The sequence below is a fragment of the Monopterus albus genome, unplaced genomic scaffold (assembly GCF_001952655.1).
Source record: "Monopterus albus unplaced genomic scaffold, M_albus_1.0 scaffold473.1, whole genome shotgun sequence".
Classification (NCBI taxonomy): domain Eukaryota; kingdom Metazoa; phylum Chordata; class Actinopteri; order Synbranchiformes; family Synbranchidae; genus Monopterus; species Monopterus albus.
The window spans coordinates 114,627-133,666 of record NW_018128353.1 but is presented as its reverse complement, the minus strand read 5'-3'; the positions used below and the strand labels follow the sequence as shown (position 1 = coordinate 133,666).

At 43.3% G+C, this 19,040-nt stretch overlaps 1 protein-coding gene across 2 annotated transcripts; it reads left to right on the top strand.

Annotated features, from left to right (window-relative positions):
- Window positions 1–548: 548 nt before the first annotated feature.
- renbp (renin binding protein) lies at window positions 549–18,116 on the top strand. 2 transcript variants are annotated; one of them, XM_020587687.1, is made up of 11 exons: window positions 549–809; window positions 2,176–2,296; window positions 2,454–2,529; window positions 2,628–2,703; window positions 3,687–3,865; window positions 6,299–6,526; window positions 7,221–7,302; window positions 7,432–7,607; window positions 7,768–7,899; window positions 10,098–10,185; window positions 16,796–17,240. In XM_020587687.1, the coding sequence occupies exons 2-11, from the start codon at window positions 2,193–2,195 to the stop codon at window positions 16,867–16,869; spliced, it is 1,215 nt and encodes a 404-aa protein (XP_020443343.1). In that variant the 5' UTR covers window positions 549–809; window positions 2,176–2,192; the 3' UTR covers window positions 16,870–17,240. The 2 variants fall into 2 exon arrangements, with proteins under 2 accessions (XP_020443343.1, XP_020443344.1); XM_020587688.1 differs by lacking the exon at window positions 549–809 and adding an exon at window positions 1,478–1,618 and having other exon boundaries at window positions 16,796–18,116.
- Window positions 18,117–19,040: the final 924 nt, after the last annotated feature.

Genomic DNA, 19,040 nt, shown 5'->3' with positions numbered 1-19,040 from the left:
AAAAAAGTTGTTGCTAAAATTTGTATTCTGACACAAGTCAGGTCGAACACTTTGTGTAACAGTGGTTCTGGTTATAGACTACTGAATCAGGAACATCAGTTTTTGCTGTTGCACAAAAACGACTACTGAGGAGTCTGTGCTGCTCAGTCCACTCCAGAAAATGCACTGTTAAAATAGCTCATGCACAGTGTCAGAAACACATGGGAAGGGCAACTGGTTCAAAAATAGTTTTAATAACCTTCTTTTTTACATTGTGTGTGTGTGTGTTTTAATATCTCTGACAGGGCACCAAGTCGCCCTCTGAGGTTTTTTTTTCTTTTATTTATTTTTTGATAAGCCTTCACTAAGTTTCTTACAATCAATATCTTAAATAGCCTAAACATGTTACCTGCTTATTGGTTTACATTTATAGAAGTATAAACGTTAGTCCTATTTTCTGATGCTTCAAATAAATTGTATGAATCGTTGGTTAGGATGTGGGCCACTGTGCTCCACATTGTTTCAAGAAATAATGAAATGTGTCGCTCCCCCTCACTTCGCCTCACTCCACTCCACTTCCTGGACTCTGTCCTCCAGGAGCCTAAAAACAGTCGAGTCATCTACATTTTATGCTACATGTGCGGATTCCGGTCTTCTGACAGCCGCATCCCGTGCTCATCAGTGGGAGCGCTGGGATCCTTTCACTTCCTCTTCCCGAGCCGCTGTAGTAGTAGCGGTCATATGATAAGTGGCGCACACAAACGGGGAGCGGACGCACTTAGCACGCTGCACAACGTCTTCGCTGTCGGATCTGTACGTGCACCCAAAGGGTAAGAGCATGGGCTATTTGCAGGTTTTGTCTGGGCTGAATTCTTCCTGTTGCTAAAAGGGAATTAATTGTACGTGATGAGCAGGACAGGCTGCATCTCCGATAGGCTACACGGTGCAATGTGTGACTGACAGCAGGGGAATCGTTCTCGGGTTTTAACAAGACCAAACGATAAGAAGTCAACAGCTTGTTCACTTTAAAACTAATATAAAGCTAACCTGCTCACAAGACTACTGATGCTTGATGGTTTAACATACGTCAAGTCAGCAGAAATAAGATGACACTTCCGGTTTGTGCGTGGAGCCTTAGGCATTAACGGCTGTCTTCTTTCATTAAACACAGAAATAATGTTCACACTTGTTAATACTTGGCAACAGACGCACTTATCCTAAAAGTAAAATAGCTATAGGTTTTTCTAAGTGAAGTTATGCGTGTCAAGTTAAAAGTAAAGTATCCTACTAGTGTACTCATCAAAACTAAAAATACACATTATGGAGATTGGCTCCTTTCATATTGCTATAGACTATTAAAATGTGGACTAGACCTGTACAATCAGTTATTAACACTTATCACTAAGTCATCAGATAGTGTACTTTAGTTCTTCACTGGGCATTCAGACTGATCCAGTAAAAATGCAACTCCCTGCTGTGTTTTAATGCAAGGGGCTGTGCTGGTCGGCGGGTTGCAGGGGAGTTCCTCTAGACATAAAGCTCTACTGGGCCACATTAGAGCTTCATGACCTTCCCTCGTTTAGCTCACTGTTCCTTCGTCATACTACTGCTACTGAAACTGAAACAACTACTGGTAAAGGTAAACATGTACGGACATTAATCTTTATGAAAATATTTATTTCAACATACATTCAGAACATCCTGAACGTATATTAGTAATTGAATAATCAACACAGCACACTGTCCACATGTCTCACTAACATTTCATAAAAACAAAACAAAACAACTAAATAGTGTTAAATGTCACATTATCAGAGAGTAACTGTTTCAATAAAGCCACTCAAGTTAATGTTTTAAATAAGATAGAGCCCTAGAAAAAGAAATTGAGGCAGATAAAAAGCTGCAACTCAGAACGCTGAGCTGGGGCACAGAAATCTACGCAGTGTGGCCATAACAGTCTTTACTGAGACAACAGTGACAGCCAAATAATCACAAGGGAATTCTACTACATACGGCTGAGGACGGCAGCAAGCTTTTTCCTATTTACTCTCTAACAAGGACACTTTTGTTGTAAATAATTTATCACATGTACCAGAACATCTTTTCCTTAAACTGCAAGTTTTGATTTACATTCCATAATATATTATGTATAAAGGAAACAAAGTGTCATGTGTCCATATCTTTTACCACAAACAGATTTTTTGAAAGGAAAGATGGCTGTGATGGTGAAACTGGAGAAGTTTCGAGAGCAGATTCGCACAGAACTGGACAACGTAGTGAACTTCTGGCTCAGATATTCTCATGACACTATACATGGGTACTGTAGTTACACTTGAATGCTCTTAAATGAAAATAATGTCAGCTCATGGCTTTGTAAAGCAATGCATTCAACTTGCATGCCAAGCAGTTGCGTACAGCTGTTTATACATTCATGCATCCTTGTGATGAACTTGAGTCTCTGCTTTCTGTTTCAGAGGCTTCTTTACTTGTATTGGGAGAGATGGAAAGGTTTATGATGAACTGAAGTACGTCTGGCTGCAGGGTAGACAGGTAACTCTCTGTACTGATACTGCCGGTGTAAATCAAAAATCTGAAATGTGATCATCACATGTACAGTACGTGACTATTCTAGCCTGTTTCTTTCACAGGTGTGGATGTATTGCCGCCTGTACCAAACCATGGATCGCTTCCACAAGCCTGAAATCCTTGAAGCAGCAAAAGCTGGTGTGTCCATATTGAGCTTGATCTGTTAAGTCCAAATCCACTGCAAAGAGCAGTTTGGATTCATTAAAAACTAGCAGTGGTTTTGGCAGCACCACTTTCAACCAGACCAAGATAAAGTAACACTTTCTTGCCTGATTGACATGACATTTACTGTTATGGATATTCATGGTCCCCAGAACATGAATCCTAATCTCCCTTCATTTGGCATCAGCATAAGGCCAAACTTTCCACTTTCCACTGACACGGCTAAAGGTGCATTCACCCCTGACCTGTTTGGTTCAGTTAAAATGGGAGAGATCAGTAAAGAACAGAATGACTTGCTGTCGATCACTAATGATTTCCCATGAGGTCACGTAGTGACACCAAAACTGTCCAGTTAGTGACTTACATGTCAATCCTATAGCCTCATGCTTACACTGCATGGACCTTGGGTGTATTTTCGCTTTAAAGGTCTAGATGTTGTGATGTCGTTGAACTTTTCAAAATGTCACAAATCTACTGGTAAACATTTTTAACAGAAACAGATGGTGCTGCACAGTCAGGTGATTAATGGCAACCATGACTGTTTGCTCTGCTAATTATCCTCAGGGTTGGGTGGAAACCTCAGATCATCATAGTGTCTCCTTTATAGGAGCTACAAAAAACAACTATGCTTTTTGCTTGTCCACCATTTATTTATGATGTTAGCTGGGAAGTTTTAAAAGGTTTAGCATAACACTAGCAAATCTGCACAGAGAAGCATAGGTTCTGTTGACTGTTGTTGTCATGTGAAAGATGTTTAAAAAAATGCCCACGATGTAGCTTTTCAGTCTTGCTGGCATGTCAGAATAAAGCCACAGCAAACATTTACATACGCCACCCTTCTTTGAATGAAAACAGCTTTAACAGATCAGTGCGACTAGATGAAGTGATGCTTGCATGTCTGAAAAGGGCTTTATATTGATGTCTAATCATAATGTTATAATGTTCTGTTTGCATCTTAGGAGGAGCATTCCTCAGAAAGTTTGCTCGTGTGTCCAGCAGCAGTGGTCAGTGGAAATGTGCCTTCTGCTTAACAAGAGACGGTAAAGCTGTTAAAATCCAGAGGACAATATTCAGTGAGTGTTTCTACATTATGGCCATGGATGAACTGAGCAGGGTCACTGGTGACAAGGACATGCAGGTATAGCTAAAACAATACATATCATAGTAATGCTAAAGTTATTTATACATCAACTGTACCACCTTTATGATCTTGATTCTCCTGACCTCTCCTCTAGTGCCCAGAGCCCCAGCTCTTGGTCCAGAGCAAGGTTTAATAAAAACTTGCCCTGGACCAATTTGTGCTACTTTCAGAAATAGAAACAGATGGTGAAGTTTAAAAAAAACAAAAAAAAAAACAACTAATAGAACCAGTTCCCTATTTTTGCAAATGTGGATTTTACTTCCCCAGAAATTTCTCTCATCTCATACTGACTTTTGTGACAGAGTGACAAACAACATAAAACTTTCTCTTACAATATAACTTTTGACATCATCAACCAAAATTCAGTACTCACTGTTAATAAACGTAGTGATATGTAGTTAACACATTTTGGGAGCCACAGTGAAGAAGGCCTTTATCTGAACATGTATCTGAATATACTGATAGTAAATTAAAAATATTAATTTTACTTTGTATATTTCATATGCTGTGGTCAATTTACAGTTGAATTTTAACGTGTTTTTTTCATTTTAGTTCAATTTAGGAGGCTGATTGGCTGATTATACTTTTACTGTAGCTTCTGTGTTCATTCATAAATGCACCTGTTGCACCATAAATGCAATGCAATGAGTTTGAAATATTTAAAAATGTGAGTCATAACAAAATGGAGTTACCCCATACAGGGACAAAACAATTTGACAACCGATTTTCATTCTGACAGTACAGATTAATGTGCGTGTTAACGCCATGACATCTGTACCGTACACCTGTTAATAATAAAAACAGGCTGCATGTGAAATGTCTGTCCAGGGCATAAATCACTTTCTGGTGATGGTTGTATATTGTTTTGGTAAAACGAAGGGTGGAGACGCACCAAGCCTACGGTCGGACGTCGGCCACCAGTGAGGATCTGTTGGGGCTCATCTTCCCGGTGTATCCTGCACTGTTGGCACAAGTCCGTCTTCGTCAGCGGCTTTTCAGCCAATTCAACATGTTGAATAAACATGGCATTAGTTTCGCAATGATAACGTGTGGAACCTGCGTCTACGGTCGGGCCTTGTTGACAAAAGAGAGACAGACCACTCCGATTGATTGTTGAACTTGGTGAGTCAATGTGTGAGAAGACACCGGTTCGGGAAAGCTCCATCAACCTGTTAGTGTAGTATCCATGATTTCATCCATTTGGTGTGGCTTCTCTTTGTTTCTCGACTCCGCAGCCTCCTTTCTTCTTCCACATATAAAAGACTAAGGCACTGTCATTTGCAGCTTCTTATCAAATATATTCTCGATTAGAAGCAGCTATAAACAGCAGCTGTTGTTGACGAGCGGTGCTTTGAGCGAAAGCATTTGCCAAGAATGTTTTCATTAATCACTTCCGTATTCTAGCTCTTCTTCTTTCCCTCTCTGAATACAGATACCGCCACCTGCTGGTAGGGGGAGTTGTTGCTGTCACGCATACGCAGAACATAGGTGCTAGTCCGCCGTTGGCTGTAGTCAGTGCAGTGTGTTCAAGTGTTACTTTTAGAACTCGGCTGGCTTAGACAAATCCGATATGGGACAACATGAAGGTCGGCCTTCCTCGCTGCTAGTTCTTCCACGTCGGATTAGTGTGTCTCTGCCCTAAGAGTCAATAGCCATACTAGCAACTCTGTGAACGTGTACTTTGAGACAGTGCATGCTGCAGCATGCTAACACGCTCATAATGACGATGGAAACGTGCTGATATAAGTAGTGTGTTGACATGGTCACCATCTCAGTTTATTGTATTGCTCATCTAAATTAAACACCTTGGGTTGATGGCATTAGTTTTACAATGACAAATTAGCTGTGTTAAGGTTCATCTGCATAGCACTGTAAATATCTGTCCCAAATGTTGCCCAGCCTTTAGTAGCTATTTCACTTGTGACCTGTTGGTGGTGCTACATGAAAAGTTCCCTCATGTCGTTCTTGCCCGTACCAAAGTTCATGGCAAACCAGTCAAACATTAAGATGATTAGAACAAAAAATGTCAAAACTATGGTGGCAACAGTTGCAAAGTCAGGGGACCCTCAAGTCATTAAGATTGAGATTTTCAGGCACTGTGAATATTATTATCCAATTTCATGGTTCTAAAGTACACGAGAAAATATGAACATAAAAGAAACATGAAAAATACATGCCTAAAATATGGAAGTTAATTGTTGCATTACAGAATCAGCACCAGTGTTTTTAAAATACATGGTTCAAGTGACTGGAGCACAGTGTGAATTAAGCAGGAGTGTACTAACTTGTTACATTACATTACTTTGTATTATGTAGAGACAGCTTATATGAGGCTTAGTAATACTGAAGGATTCATATGTGTGTAAACATGCCTGTACACGATCCTACATTACACCACATTATCACACTGCTGCTCTATTGTGTTACTAGCTGGAGGCTGAACAGATGATGGAGCAGTTGATCTACTGGGTTCAGGTGGACTCATCAGGTCTGGGCCGGCCCCAGCTTCCTGGAGACGTTCCCACCAACAGCATGGCAGTTCCCATGATGCTGTTGTGTCTGGTGCAACAGCTGACTGAAGGCCGGGGGCAGGAGGTGATTCAGAAGTACAGAGACCTGGGCAGCTGGTGTGTACAACAGATTCTACAGCACATCCAGGTAGGGACACAGAACAAAAACAAGACTGATACTTTGTGCTTTAAATGACTTGTTAGAGTTATAAAATGACAAGGGCAGTTTGTTACTATGCTTTATAAAGTGATAAGATTTGGGTCAGCTTGTTTAAAAGACTATTTCACAAAAAATGTATCTTTTGAGTGTCCAGTACTTCTTTGATGAAGTCTCACAGGGCTAGTTGGTGGTGAGCTACTGTAGCTGGTCCACAATTTCTTTTTTAGCTAGCTGAGTTGCTAATGAATTTACATGCCAAAGTTCACCAGATTTGTTTGGTCTCTACAAGCTGACCTACTGATTGTGGGGAATGTAATTTGCTTTGTATTTGTGCTGTTTAAAAATACAAGTGAATTTCAACGAGGACAAGAATCACAGTAAAAACAATATAAAACCATCAACAGAAAGTTGAACGCTCCTGCAGCGAGTCCACTGCTCCGTTATTCATTTGTATCCTCACTGTGTTCCAAACTGTTATAAATTCTCAGCAATAAAATGCCAAACTTGCTACTTCAGGCAGAGCTTCAGAGTTGCAGTAGCACAGCATGGACGTTCTGTGTTGTTGTTCTGGTTTTTATATTTCAGTTTACAGTTTAACTGTGATTCTTTATTAGCAGATATGTAAGTAGTTTAATATGATGATTATAAAATTTATTTTTTCATCTTCTGTAACTCACTCCAGAGAAATGGCACTGCTATTTTAGAAAATGTGTCACTGGATGGAGCAGAGCTGCCAGGTTGCCAGGGCCGCCTGCAGAACCCAGGTAAACACTCCACTGCCTACTGGCCAGACAGCAGCATGGGAACGCTGAGGTCAAACTCTTTCCTGTACTTAGTTACTTACCACAACACTTTTCTGTGCTCTATCCATTTGCTAACCTGTGCTGATTCAGGCCATGCACTGGAAGCAGGCTGGTTTCTGATTGACTACAGTGCAAAGCTGGGGGATGAGGAGCTCCAGAGGACTGCCATTAACAAGTTTGTGGAGCTTCCTTATCAGTACGGCTGGGATAAACAGCATGGTGGCCTCTTCTATTTCCTGGATGTGGATGGTCACTGCCCCACACAAGTAAATCAGTCAGCTACAGTGTGCACATGCACATCCTTTAGAAAGTGGATGCTGTTCCATTTTGTTTATAATAGTAGATATTGTTTGCATTTGGGTGATCACTAAGCTTTATAAAGTGCATGGGATCGGACTGTCTGACAGTGCTTGTGTGTCTGACCAGTTGGAGTGGAGTATGAAGCTGTGGTGGCCTCACTGTGAGGCTCTCATCGCCTTCCTGATGGCCTACAGTCAAACCAAGAAGCCAGAGTTGCTGGAGAGATTTTCGCAGGTTTATGAATACACTTTCAGCCATGTGAGTGTACACTGCCATCACTGTGCACCAGTTGGACAACTATACATTTTTCATTACTTACTGTGAGGTATAGTTGTACATTTTGGGAAATGCTCTTATTTTCTTTTTTTATGCGAGTGAGAATTTCAGATGAATCTCATACCTGAGCTCAGGACAGAGCTGGAGTCAGGACATGGTTAGTTTAGTTAAACATTAAGGAAGGGGAAACAGCAAAACTGTCCCTGTCCAACACCTTTAAAGATTGCAGGTTAACTTGTTGCATGTCATTAGTTTAACTATACACAAGCAGAAATGTAAAACTAATTGTTTGTGGTTTCAGAGAGACTTTAGTGCTGGGTCTGGTTTGTTGATGAACAACAGCCATGTGCAGTGACTGTGTGCAGCATCAGTCTTATTGTTACAGTACAGCTTGCTCTTTTGCACTAGGGGAACTTTATTGATTAATATCAATGAGATTTTACCTGGTTGAATAAAAGATAAATTAAATTATGATTCCTGACTTGGTGCTTCATATAACATCAGCCTTAAAGTGTGCATTAACTAAGATTTAGCACAAATTCAGATAAATCAAGTAAAGAATCATTTAGAAGTGTTTTCTCCCTGCTGTACTAACTCCCACCCCACTCCGCTTCCTTCTATGGCCAGTGTTGTTAAATCTGCACAGAGCTTCTTCTACACCCCCTCTGATCCAAGATTATAAGATGCGTTTTTCAAACCAGCATGGCTCATTTCAGAGATGTGCAGTGGAGGCTCCCTGTGCAGGTACAACCCAGGATGGGAGTGGAGCTGTTAGATCCAAGAGGCTGTGTAGCACAGAAAAAGAGTGTGACAAAGAACGAGGCAAAACCAGGGTTAACATCAGTTTGGCATGTCAGAGATGGAGAGCAGTAAAAGCATCCAAAACACTAATAACATTTGAGGCAGATGTGGCTTTCTTCCTGCTAGACATGCAAGTACTGTAGCTGGCTAATGTGTATAGGTCGACATCATTAGCAAGCTAATGTTAACATTTCAATTTTGTACTTTTGTATTGAATTATTCTGGTTGTAATTTGCAGTCATTCCAACTGACTGTAACCTTAGTGTTTTGATGTCCAGTTGGTGGAAAGTTGGATTCGTAAATGAAGTAATTTTGCAAATTTTTGCTCAGTTTTGGTCCAGTCTATGTCAGACATAGAGTAACACCGCAGTCCACGTAGCATTTAAGTGAGAAGTTATTAAAATTTACGCCATCAACACAACTAGAAAAACAAGGAGTTTGTTCAACTATCAATGGGTAACATGAAATTTCTCTTGTTTCACATATAACTCATGGTTATGTGTGGCAAGTATGTAAGATTGAACTCCATGCATTTCACTAAAACATCAATATCTTTATTTGACATTATGTCACAGCAATGCCACTGAAAGCCATGGGCTCTATGTTCCATGTACCTTAGTTCTGGAGCGGGTTATTACTGTTGCGCTACCTGACTCTCCAGCTGTCTTGACCACATATGATGTAGTATCAGAGCAGGAGGAGCAAAGAGGAATGGAGGGAGAAGAGGAGGGGACACTGCTTGAATTTGCTGGATTCTCACTTCACTGTTAATGGTAGAAAGTTGGAGGGAGAAGTTAGTTAATGCAGCTTTAAGAAATTGTAAGGCCTTGGTTTTGCTTTTCAGTGTTTCCAGTGTGTTTTACACACCAGAAGCTTATGCCAGTGAAATGGTGAAACCACTAAGTGTATATACCATCTAAACTAAACTAAATCTCTAAACATATGTCAGGCTCTGTTACTTTATGCATTTGATGTGTTGTTTTTTTATCCCATTAAGAAGAACTGAACTTGGCTTTATTAACATCCTGAGCAGGACCAAAATGTACATTCATCCTAAAATGGGTGGAGTATAGTGGAAAGAACAGCAGACCATGTGACAATGGCTACACCTTAAGTTTCAGGTCGTTATATTAAGTGGAAAAGGCCTAAATGAGGTTGTCGACTCTGTGCTCACTCTATCTGCCAACTCACACTATAGCTGGGAGAGTGGACACACTGTTCTTTGTCGGGAAATAACTCCCAACAACAAAGTTCTGTTTGTATACAGATTAACAGACTTGATGCAACATATCAATTCATTGACAGTGAGATTAATTATTATTGATTATTTGAATGGACTGTAGGTCTAATATACTGTATGTGTGTCTGATTCTGTGTAGTTTCCTGATGCTAAGAACGGTGAGTGGTATGGCTATTTGACACAAGAAGGGAAAGTGGCACTGGATTTTAAAGGTGGCCCCTTTAAAGGTAAGAACATAACTGAGACGTAGAACTAACTGCATGCCAAAGCAGCAGAAAAACATTTCAGTTGTCTCACCAATGTTGCAGGTTAGAGACTGTAGCCTACGTTAGCTGCCACTAGCATAACACACCTGGATGTCTAACTGGTCAGGGTCATGTTGTATTGTGGGTAATGTAAGCAACACTGTAGAGTATATCTGTGATCTAGGGCCCCAGGGCAGTGGCATCTGTTATTCAAGGTGTGAACCTAATTGATTTTTGACTCTGACGTCACGCTTCTGAGTCTAAGCACCACCTACTTTTAACACGTCGTAATTCAGATTTAAGCCAAACTATCAGGGTGAACTTCGGCCGTCCCTGGTAGGCTAGTGGTTAAGGTGCAGCGCTCTCACCGCTCCCCGGGTTTGAATCAGGGTTGCGTCAGGAAGGGCATCCGGCGTGAAACACGTGCCAAATATCAACATGATGATTCGCTGTGGCGACCTCTAAACGGGAAAAGCCGAAAGTGACTTTCTTTCTATCAGGGCGAACTTCCTGAAAATGAAAGTATGTTGGTGTGAAGCAGGTGTGGTTCCAAAAAGAAGATAATTATTTGCAGTATTAATTTAATTAAAGAAAAGACAGCTAATTCAGATACACACACTCACACAGTGGCCACTGCAGCCTATGTGCTTAGTCATCACACTGTTGAGACACAGTGGGGATGGAGCAGACAGTGAAATAAATCTGCTGGTGGAGAAACAAGAACTCCACCTATGTTAAAAAGAATTATTCCTTACATCTAACTAAACTACTTGGGGCAAACATGTTCCCGCTAGCCATCAGGACCATGAACTGAGGACCCAGTAAGTGCAGAACTCGGACACAGACTTCAGAGAAAAACAAGGATTTTAATCAGGGAGGGTAACAGAAGGTGTAAGGAGTAGTGGAGACGTTACGGCCGGTACGGGCGACTGGGAGCTGTGTCGACTGGACCACTCGGTGAGTAACCCGGGCAGAAGCAGCCACTAAATTGAGAACAGAGGAGGATGAGCAGACTAAGCAGATCAATACTGACTGTGTGGGAAATAATGATGGGAACCTGGATATGAAGCACGATGCTGTGCGGGGAGGCAGGAGGTGGTGAGATGACTGCTGGCCGGTGCGTGGATCCGCTGATGTGGGAAGCCATGGCCCGCCGCTTTTGAGAGTGCATCCCAGCTCAACGCCAGCGTGGAAGGGGCGTCTGGGAAGCTGAGTTGCCGGGGATGGTGTGTACTGTTCCACAGGATAATCCTTAAATAAAAGTTCAGATAGCGAAGAGACAGCAGAGTGCAAAAAAGCAAACAAAACCCAAGCTCCCCAAAACCATAGTTCAGTCCAATAACCCCCAAGAGATTTCCACTGGCACAAAACAAAAGGCCGCTTGTACGGCGATACAGAGTTCAGTTCAGATAAACGCAAAACACAGGGATCATCAAGACAAAAAAGAGAAAACGCAGGTTAGTTAGATCGGACTGATGATACCGGGACGTCGAAAGATCATCTGGTGACGAGGACACACCAACGCTCCCCTGAAGTACTGCTCCGCTAATTGGGAGCAGGTGTGCCTCGTCGCCGGGAGTGCACTCCGGCACCTGTCGGGGCGGAGCTGTTGATGGAACCAGGGCATGCGGACGAGGTGCTGGAAGCACACTCGGCCGTAACCATAACAGTACCCCGTTGCAGGTGGACCTGCACTGACGCTGCCACATGTGACGGCATCGTTGCAGGTGGACCTGCACTGACAGGACCGCTATATCTGCCTGCTCTGAGGGCAAGAGAGGGGGTTGGTAACCTAGGAATACCTCAAAGGGAGACAAACCGGATGCTGAACTCACCAGGAAATTATGTGCGTACTCGACCCATGCCAAGTGCCGGTTCCAGGATGAAGGGTCAGCAGAGGTGATGCATCGCAGGGTTTCCTCGAGTTCCTGGTTAAGGCGTTCCACCTGCCCGTTGGTTTGGGGGTGGAAGCCAGATGACAGGCTGACAGTAGCACCCAGGGCAGTGCAGAAGGCCTTCCACACCTGTGAAGTGAACTGAGATCCCCGGTCAGAAACAATGTCCTGGGGAATACCATGCAAACGAAAAACATGAGTTACTAAAAGTTCAGCAGTCTCTAGGGCGGTGGATAGTTTTGGCAGTGCAACAAAATGAGCCGCCTTAGAAAAACGGTCAATGATTGTTAAAATGACCATTTGGCCCTGAGACGGGGGAAGTCCCGTAATGAAGTCTATAGCTATGTGTGACCACGGACGGCTGGGGATTGGCAGGGGCCGTAATAAACCGGAGGGAGGCTGGTGTGAAGTTTTGGAGCGGGCACAAACAGGACAAGTGTAGCCCGTTGGCAAATACTGGGTTGGTACTTCTTACAAATGAATATGGCTTGTGTTGTTACAGCTACAGTTTTAATTGTATTTGTGTTACAGCTACAGCTTTAATTGTATCTGTGATGTAAATGCCAATTCCGGGAAAGCTGTATTGGTTACCACACTAGGTTCACCCTCTTTATGCAGTCATAGTAATGTGATTGGTCGAAGGAATCTGGCAATCTGTGTTACCTGCTGTGATTGGGGGGAGAGGGGTGTGTAAAAGAAGTTGCAAGGAGTTAGAGAAAACAGAGGGAGAGAAAAGAGGGAGAGAAAAAAGACTGGAAAAGAGATGGAGAAATTTGCCCAGGGCCGGGCACGGATGCTGTGGCAAAGTTTCGCCGGCGGAGCCAGCCGGTTTGCCGTGTGGGAGCTGTGAAGCGGAGACAGTAAACTCACTTTGAAGATAGTGAGCGGCGCTTAGCTTTAGCCGTGTTAGCCGGCTCTGGTTAGACCCCGAATGTGTTAGTGGGGCGAAATTTTACGTAGTGGTTTACCAAAGGAGGCTCTGAGAAAGAGTCATCTCTTTTGCATCGTACTCTGGGTTTAAATTAATAGTTAAAGTTTTCATGGTTCGGCGCACTCAATTGGTGAGGACTTCACTTGGCATCGCACTCCAATTGTGAGGAGGCCATATTGCATTGCACCCAATTGGGGAGGACATTGCATTGCATCGCACTCAAATTGTGAGGACGCCGCATTGCGTCGCACTCAAAACTTTGAAACAGGCCTGCAACGATAACCCCAAGAGTGTCGTGAGTAACTTTTAGGTGACTGAGTACTGTGTGTTTTGTTGAGACGGTGTTCTGGACATAATTAAACGGGGCGACTGGGACTGCCTAAGTGGTATTGTTAGTTACTAATTAACTCAGAGAGCACCTACGTTTCATTTAGTTGGTAGAAACCGATCTGGTAATCTTGGTTCTTTTTGTTATTGCCTTTATCATTCTTTATTGTACTCATTGGGTTTGTACTCACAAGAGGTCGTTTTAGTTATCTTGTTCTAAGAAATCCGGCCTAAGTCGTGTGTTCTTATTTAAGCCATCGCTGGGTCTATCTTCCTTCCTCAAGCACCATACTACGAGTCCTTTTTACTAGTTATAGGGGTTATCAATTTTAATTTTGATTAAACAAACCCAAGCACCCCTCATTCTAACTCGTCTAGTTGGTGCCCCTCCTAGGTAGAGTGAGAAGGGTGCTACACAAGCTTTAATATATTGCCGGACATCCTGATCTAAGGTGGGCCACCAGAAACGTTGTTTGAGCACTGCTAGTGTGCGGTTGATGCCTGGGTGACAGGAAAACCGAGATGTGTGGGCCCAGTTTAATACATCAGAGCGCACGGCGTCAGGTACATAAAGGCAACCGGGAGGACCTCCCCCAGGGTCTGGCTGTCCTGCTTGTGCTTTGGTGATCTTCTGCAGGATGTCCCAGGTAACAGCTGCGATAACACAGGATCTGGGTAATATGGTGTTATCTTTGTGACAGTCAGATGTGGGGCCAAATTGCCGTGACAGTGCATCAGGCTTTTGACTTTTGGAGCCAAGTCGGTAAGTGATAGTGAAGTTAAATCTATCAAAAAAAAGTGCCTCTTCGCCTGTTGTGCGTTGAGACGTTTAGCTGTTTGGAGATGAGCCAAGTTCTTATGGTCAGTCCATACGATGAATGGAACCGCAGCTCCTTCCAGGAGGTATCTCCACTCCTCTAGGGCGAGTTTTACGGCAAGTAGCTCCCTGTTACCAACATCATAATTTTGTTCAGCCGGGGCGAGTCGCCGAAAAAAGAAAGCACAAGGGTGAACAGTGTTATCGTGTTCAGATCTTTGACTGAGTACGGCTCCCACCCCAGTGTCTGATGCGTCCACCTCAACAATGAACTGGCGAGTGGGGTCCGGCTATGTGAGAATGGGAGCAGAGGTGAATCTGTCCTTGAGTTGTCGGAAGGCCATGTCAGCTTTAGTAGACCAGTTAAACCTGGAGGTGGTGGATGTCAGCTTGGTGAGCAGTGCTGCAAGGGTGCTATAATTTCTTATGAAACGCCTGTAAAAGTTAGCAAACCCAAGGAAACATTGTAGTTCCTTTCTGTTGGTGAGGACCGGCCACTCCGCAACAGCGCGGACCTTCCCTGGATCTGCTTTAATCATCCCCCGCTCAATTATGAAACCCAGGAAGCTCACCGTGCTTGCGTGAAACTCGCACTTCTCTGCTTTTACATAAAGCTGGTTCTCCAGGAGCTGCTGAAGCACCTGCCTGACATGTAGTGTGTGCTCTGTGGTGAATGAGGAAAAAATCAGAATGTCGTCGAGATAAACGAACACAAAACGGTTGAGGAAATCACGCAGTATGTCATTAACGAGGTTCTGAAAGACAGCCGGGGCATTAGTAAGCCCAAAGGGCATGACTAGGTACTCGAAATGTCCCAGCAGTGTCTTAAACACAGTTTTCTATTCATCCTCTTCACGTATGTGGACAAGGTGATAGGCATTACGAAGGTTGAGTTTGGTAAATATCGTGGCTCCCTGGAGGGAGTCGAATGCTGAGTTTAAGAGTGGAAGCGGGTATTTGTTTTTTACTGTGATGTTGTTAAGGCCACGGTAATCAACACAAGGCCTTAAGGACCCATCTTTTTTTCCCGACAAAAAAGAAGCCGGCCCCAAGCAGAGATGAAGAAGGTTGGATAAGCCCAGACTGTAAGGACTGGTGGATGTACTGCTCCATGGCTTCCCTCTCTGGTCTAGGCAGATTGTACAACCGGCTGGATGGAAGTGGGGCCCCAGGAAGGAGGTCGATGCTGCAGTCGTACGGACCCCCCCAAGGTCATGATAAGCTGGTGGAACCTGGGAGAGGTCCACCGGTTCCGGGACAGGATCGTGGTTGGTACCGGTGGTCGGAGGAACAGCGGACCAAAGACAATGAGCAGCGCAGTGCGAGCTCCATGCCAGCACGGTCCCAGCGGCCCAGTCGATGTGTGGGTTGTGACATGTGAGCCAGGTAAAACCTAAGACTAGAGGTGAGTGGGGGGCGTTGATGATATTGAAACTAATCTCTTCCTGGTGGTTTCCAGAGATGACAAGGAGAACAGGTAGAGTCCTATGCGTTATTTTTTGCCAGAAAGTGGCCATCTAAAGCAATTACCGGTTTGTCAAGTGGTTCAGCCGGTAGACCGAGCTGGTCTGCCAGATTACGGTCCATAAGACTATCGTCCGCCCCCGAGTCCACTAAGGCTGTCAGAGCAAGGGAATCTGAATTGAAACGGATAAGCGCGGGAAGACGGAGACAAGTTGAGGATATGCCAGGGACTTGACACTGGGCCACCAACCACCCTGGGTTTACTGGTGGCCGCGACCTTTTGGCCGTACCAGACAATGGGAAATGCGGTGCCCTGGCTGCCCACAGTATAGGCATATGTTAGCAGGCAGATGTCTAGCCCTCTCCTCTGCTGAGAGGGGGGTGCGGCCGAGCTGCATAGGCTCTTCATGGGGCGGTGACTGGTTCCCTGTAGGTACCGGTTTTTGACAACATACCGGATCTACAACTGACTGCCGCCGCAGGCGCAGCATGGAGGGGTGCCCTCGCTCTCGGCGTCGCTCCCGCAGTCAGTTATCGATACGGATAGCCAGCAAAACTAGGTCATCGAAACTGGCTGGTTCATCACGGGTGGCCAGCTCGTCTTTTAGCCCCTCGTTAAGCCCGTTTATAAATGCGGTGCTCAGGGCGGTGTTATTCCACCCCGTGTCGGCTGCTAGAATACGGAAATCAATAGCAAATTCAGCCGCACTGCGCGGTCCCTGGCGGAGGGCGAGCAGGCACCGCGCTGCATTACTGGCCTAGTCGGGGTGGTCGAACACTGCCCGCAATTCACCCTGAAATTGATCAGCGCTGAGAGGACCTGTCATACATGGCTTTCAGCAGTGCTGGGGGTCGGACCTGTTGCTAGGGAGAGCCTAATATAATCCTTTGATGATGATATGAAAGCATGATGGCTAGCTTGTTGTTCCCATTTATTGATGCCAGGTGTGATTTTATTGTAGACACATGCACATTGTAAAATAATATTGTCCAGTAAACAGCATGGGTGGTTCTGCTGTGGGAGGAAACAACGTGTCTAAAGTAGGCGGTGCTTAGACTCTGAAGTGTGATGTCAGAGTCATAAATCAATCAGGTTCACACCTTGAGTGACAGACGCTTCACACCATAACTCTACTGTGTTTCTCTTGTGTTCTTCAGGGTTCTTCCATGTGCCGCGCTGTCTGTACATGTGTGAGCGGATTCTGGATGATCTGCTGGCGAGCACGGCCTGAGCGCATGGACATGAATGTTGTAACAAAGGAATGTGAATTTGATTTTTGGCTGTGTTCACTAAATCAAACCACACTAATCAGGCTGTAAAGTAAAATTGCACAAATTTTCAAATTTGCATTGCTGTAAAGTTACTTGTGTCATCTCATCACAAGCATCCAGTCACTGAGCTCAGATGTGCTGGGAAGTGATATTGTAGCAATACTAGTGCCAGCAGTAAAACAGTAGTCTGCTTTTTACAGTGTATCTTCTTGCACCAGTGACAGTTTGTATTAACAGTAATGAAGGTTTTCCTGACTAAATCAAGTTTTTCTTACCCTGCACCCATGTGATGTCCCTGTAAGTCGCTAAAAAGACCATCTGGTGAATATTACAACTGTATTGTGAGTGTTCTTCCTGTAATGAAATTCGAGTTCACTGACTAAAATACCCAAAGTACAGGAGCCAGTCAACTAGGACACCTAAAACAACAGTCCTGCATCAGAGCCGATAGCCAGACATTTGGACTAACAATGACATCTACATGCAATTTTGATTTACTGCTTCACCTGGCTGAACGTCTTTGGACTGTAGAAGGAAGCCCACGCAGAAACTCCATCCTGGGCTGGAGGTCGATCCAGCCTGTTGTTGACCACTGAGGCACTGTCCCTCCCTCATCATACAAACTACAACATTAACACTAAAAACATGTCAAAATGTGCCTTCCACATGCACATAGAAGTGCTGAGCCGACAGTAACCCTTTAAAAAGCATGTATTTTGATGGCCTGTTCATTCCAGTTCATACAGCTAAAGCAATAACTCTGCTAAACTTTTAATCATCACAGTTGTGTTTATAACATGCTGGTGAACCATAATATATGTCAGAGAGACATTAAAGCTACAGTATTTTACTGTTAGTAATACAATTGGCATCTGCAGACTTATCAGCCAGTAAATGAATTATATACTGAAATAGTAGAGCAATAATTAAATTTCCATTGTGATGTTAACTAATTATTTAATTGAACTGATTTGTACTTGGAGGTAATGATACACAAGTTGCAGATGTGACCAGTTTTTGGAGGACATTCTATGAAGCCCATCGCCCCCTAAAGGTCGATTTGATTGAGTCAGTTAATAACTGAGCCATATGTGTTTAGTAGAGCAATTTAAAGCTGCAGCAGTTTGTTGTACAGACTGTGTGAGTACAGCCAGAAAATAAATCTATAACATTATCGTGATAAATAAACTCAAACTTCCTTCCTTCAGTCCAACTCTTGTGCTGTAAGACCTGACTGGTGCTTGTACTGGATTCACTGGGAGCAGTGGTCTTGAACCCACTCTGATAACAGAAATACAGACAAAGATATAATAGCCTGTTGAAACACATAGGTTTGGCTGAACAGCTAAAATTTATATTAAGGCAGGGTTTTATATATGAAAAAATAATTTTGTTAAAGGTTCTGGTTTTAAAATGAACTTTTCTTTCAAACAAAAGCCAATATTCTTTATAATTAGTGCAAATTAGTGCAAAATCACAAAGACCTATGCAGGAAATTTTCTTAGAAGTAATTAGGGGAATTAGGGACAATGCATAGCACGTCTTTCTGCAAACAAAATATTGTGAATGTATTGAAAATGTAGTAAGAACTGAATTATAGTAATATTAAGATGTTTAAAGGTCAAATACCCTTTAGTATGATGTAAAATAAATAAATTAAAATACAGTTAATTACAAATACAGTAATGAAATTGTATATTTCAAATTTGCATTGCAGACTCTGTCAAATTTTGAAGATACTCTATGTAGTAAATAATATTTATTATTCAGTAACGCATATTTTAAGTAAGCATGAAGTAGTTATAAGAACCCACATGAAGCTGCTTGCACATGGCCTTCTTTTACACATGAGCTGCCACATCTTTCTGCACAGGTACATGTCCCATATTCAGTACAGGCCAGAGCATTTTATTTATCAAAACAGGACAAATCCATATTTTAAGGGATAGGTGGCAGCTCTAATTTGGTGTCATGGGCATGCTGCAGGAGTTTGTCAGGGTGGACGGCTAAACAACCGATGAACCTGTTGGAGCAGCTTTCTGAACTGAGCAGGAATATCTTCAGTTCCATGGAGGTAAACCAAAGGGTTGAGAGCACTGTACCAGGGAGACTTAACTGGTGGTGATGGACA